The sequence below is a fragment of the Propithecus coquereli genome, unplaced genomic scaffold (assembly GCF_000956105.1).
Source record: "Propithecus coquereli isolate 6110/MARCELLA unplaced genomic scaffold, Pcoq_1.0 Scaffold145, whole genome shotgun sequence".
Classification (NCBI taxonomy): domain Eukaryota; kingdom Metazoa; phylum Chordata; class Mammalia; order Primates; family Indriidae; genus Propithecus; species Propithecus coquereli.
This window is the reverse complement of record NW_012138858.1, coordinates 2,771,783-2,775,418: the sequence shown is the minus strand read 5'-3', so window position 1 is coordinate 2,775,418 and position 3,636 is coordinate 2,771,783. Positions and strand designations below refer to the sequence as shown.

The window sequence follows — 3,636 nt, the reverse complement described above, 5'->3', positions numbered from 1 at the left end:
GGCATCATGTGGACCCTCGTGCCCACCGCTTTTGCTGGAAAGATGCTGAGCACGTTCAGGCAGCCTCTGAGCTCTCTCTGGCGGAGCCTGGTCCCTCTGCTCTGCTGGCTGAAGACAGTACTCTGGTTGCCAGGCACCGAGAGGCAGCAGCAGCAGATCAGGAAAGAGCCAGATGAGACCAGAGAGGAAGAGAAAGAGGACATCCCTCTGCCCACCACCCCCACCAGTGTCAACTACCATTTCACGCGCCAGTGCAACTACAAGTGTGGGTTCTGTTTCCACACGGCCAAAACGTCCTTCGTGCTGCCCCTCGAGGAGGCCAAGAGAGGACTGCTGTTGCTTAAGGAGGCTGGTGAGTCCCTTGTCCCAGGCAGAAATCAAGATAACCGCAGGACAGTGGGGTGAGACAAGAGGGGGCTGGGGACATGCACAGTCCGGAGGGCTTCTCCAGAACTCTCCATCACCATTGCCCATCGCAAAGCGAGTAGGGCATTCTGGAGGGGTGGATTTTGGGGTAGGTGCCCAGGACTTCCTAAACCATAGAGCTGCCTGGAGCCGGGGGTTGGTGGAGCAAACTTCTGAGTGAGCAGAGGTCTGTGCCAGGTGCGGGTCCCTGTTCCACCTGCTGCTGTAAAGAGGCAGTTTGGGAAGATTGTACCACTTTCTTAGTTTGTCCAAAGCATTGATGAATTTGGTTTTTCCAGACACAGTAACTAAAGAAAGTTGAAAAGAAAACCAAAAACTTTGACATAAGAATAGTGATAGTTGAGTCTTCTATTTTCGATTATGCATGTGCTTTTGTTACCTCCCAAATGGAAGGGGTTTGTTTGTTCAGCAGGTATCAAGTCAAAAGGCACATCCAGGTAGGTTATTACTTGTTATTACTTGGCACAAGTAAGGAGCACACAGGGGACAGTTCCCAGAGCAGCATGTCCCTGAACAAGGGCATTGGAGTGGTTTTATTGTCAGAGGATACTGGGGCAAGATCTGAGTGGGTCCTGTCATGTAGTGTCTGCTGCTTCATGCAGTCCCTCCTCCTTGGTCCAGGCACTTAGGTTCTGCCTGTGGTTGTACCTTGGGTTCATCTGGGCAAGCTCAGGTGACATGACCTTCAACCTGGGGGCCTGTGGCAGCAGAAAAATGACTCACAACTTTGTGATGTAAAAGTTGAGCCAGATTGATCTGGCGTGGTCACATTTTTAATATGAAACTTTTAAAAAATAATTTTTAACAAATATATCAATGACTTTACTCTCAAGACCTGCTTGCTGAACATCATCCCATTAATAACTTGCACACCTCTCGGAGAACTCAGCGCATGAAATTAGAATGCAACGTCTTCCATTCCAAATCTGTTCATCCTTCCATCCTTGTCTTCCTGTCTTTCCTAGAGCACCTCCTCAGCTAGCAACTTCGGTAGTATCGCAAACTTCCTTGTCTCCTTGTTTGACTTTTACACTAAAGTATTGATTCTATGTGCAAGACTGCACACATCCTGAGTGCACAGCTCGATGAATTTCGCAGGGACCACACCCAGGCTTGTAGATGCAGAGACAGAGCATCACCACCACCCAGAGGCACCTTCCTTCCAGCAGTTACCATGGCCCAGGGGTAATCACTAGCTGATCTAACACACAGATTAGTTCTGTGGTGTCCTGTACTTTATATAATGAAATCACGCAGTATGAACATTACTGGATCTGACTTCTTTGCTCTGCATTATGTTTGCTTAGTCACCCACCACTGATCTTGCAAGTAAAGACCCCAACTCTCCATTCTCAGTGTGGTTTAGCTCAAGTTCTTGTCGTTTCTCACCAGGATTACTGCCATTCATCTCATGTCTCTGCTCTCCCAACTGAAAGCACATGATCTTATTAAAATACAGTTTTGATGCTTTAACTCCACACCTAACCCTCCTGCATGACTCACAAAACCGAGCTAGTGAGCATCGTTGCCAAGGCCCTGGGCCAGCTCAGTGTTGCCTTCAGCTTCCTCCACCCCATGCTACAGACACATCCTGTTGCTCATTCTCCCCAGACACCTGAATCGTCAAGCCTGTGGTCTCATTGTTTTCTCCTCCTAGAAGGCCTGTCCCCAAATCTCTGCAGGTGAACTTTCAAAGCTCCTTATCCTTGGTCCTCATCGGGCAGGATCAATGCCCTCTGCCCTTCACTTGGGAGTTCATGGTACTTGCTGCAAATGTGTATGGCAGCACTTAAATTATACCACTGTTTCATTTTTTTGTTTTGTTTTTAATATCTGGGTCCTCAAAGAGTTTGAATTCCAAGGGTGAATTTTGCCCTTCTGTGTATAACTATGCCCGGCAAAATATCTAGAATGTAATAGAGGCTTAATAAATGTTTTTGGATAAATGAATGAATGCGTGAACAAACAAATGAGGAGAAGACTGGTGAGGTGGAAAGAACTTAAGAGTCTTCATTTAGAAGGCCAGGGTTTGAGTTCTTGCTCTGGCATTTAGTAGATTTGTCAAGACATTTAACTTTTCTGAATATCAGTTTCATAATTTTTAAAATATAGATAACAATAACTGATAAACCAACCTCAAGAGTTTCACAATAAGTGAATATTCACATATTTTTGTCATCAATTATAACTATTATAGTTATAATTAATACTTTTATATAATTACTTCTCAGTTTAAGTAAATAAAACCAAAGTTAATTAAAATGCTTACAGCATAGTATGGGTTGTGTTTCATATAAGAGAGGTTTTTGGAAAATGGAGGAAAACTTATTTCGGTGGTGATTAAAAATTTTAATTTGCATTAAAATTTCAATTTAAATGTACATTATTTTACATTATGTTAAAAGTTACTATTTTGGCTAAGCACACTTCTAAAATATATTATTTACTTCCCTGGCTTTTAAACCGAAACGATTGAACAGAATTAAACATAGTGAGCATCAGTTGTTGATCTGGGCTGTAATACAATCACTCATGTCTGTTAACACCATTGTGAATCAGTTGCTCTTTGTCTAAGATCTTAACTACATCTCTATATCCTGTCCTTCAGTTTTCTCATCCTTCCATCCCTTCCAAACACGCTCCTTAAACTCGCCAACAGTTCTACACACTGGCCGGTACACGGTCTCCCTTTCTCCAGTTTACCTGTGCCCACTTCAACACGCTGCTCCAGTAATGCCGTTCTTACTGGATCGTGACGACTGCTGCGCAAGCATCCTCCCTGCAGGATGGGTTATGAATGCTGAGGTGGTGTCATTTCATCCTGCCCAATCATAGACACATCTGAGAGTGAAAGGGGGCGCTAAAAACACCGAGCAGATGTTACGTGGTCTACCATAAACCTGAACTGTTCTGGGCAAGCCAGGATGGAGGCAACTCTATGTGTAACCATCCAAGGCCTCGGAGCCAAGGCATTGTCCTAGCTCCATTCTTCTCTAGCCTTGCGAACTTGAATAAGTTATTTCACCTTTTGTGGCCTCAATTCCTGCAACTAAAATTCCGAAAATAATTCCTTCCTCCATGGATTATTTTAAGGATTACCTGAGTGTTTAAGCCACATCACCTTGGATGAGGTATGCTGAGGCCAAATGCGGATCAAAAGAGAAGGTGGAACAAGCTTTAAAGTTTTGTTACTCACAGGTCCTCGGGAAG

The 3,636-nt window shown here is 44.3% G+C and overlaps 1 protein-coding gene across 1 annotated transcript in view; it reads left to right on the top strand.

The window, feature by feature from the left end:
- RSAD2 (radical S-adenosyl methionine domain containing 2) overlaps nucleotides 1–3,636 on the top strand; it is an 18,620-nt gene continuing 14,984 nt past the window's right edge. Inside the window, exon 1 of the mRNA XM_012639946.1 lies at nucleotides 1–352. Coding sequence (XP_012495400.1) covers nucleotides 7–352 — 346 coding nt within the window. The 5' untranslated portion in view covers nucleotides 1–6. The remainder of the gene's footprint in view (nucleotides 353–3,636) is intronic.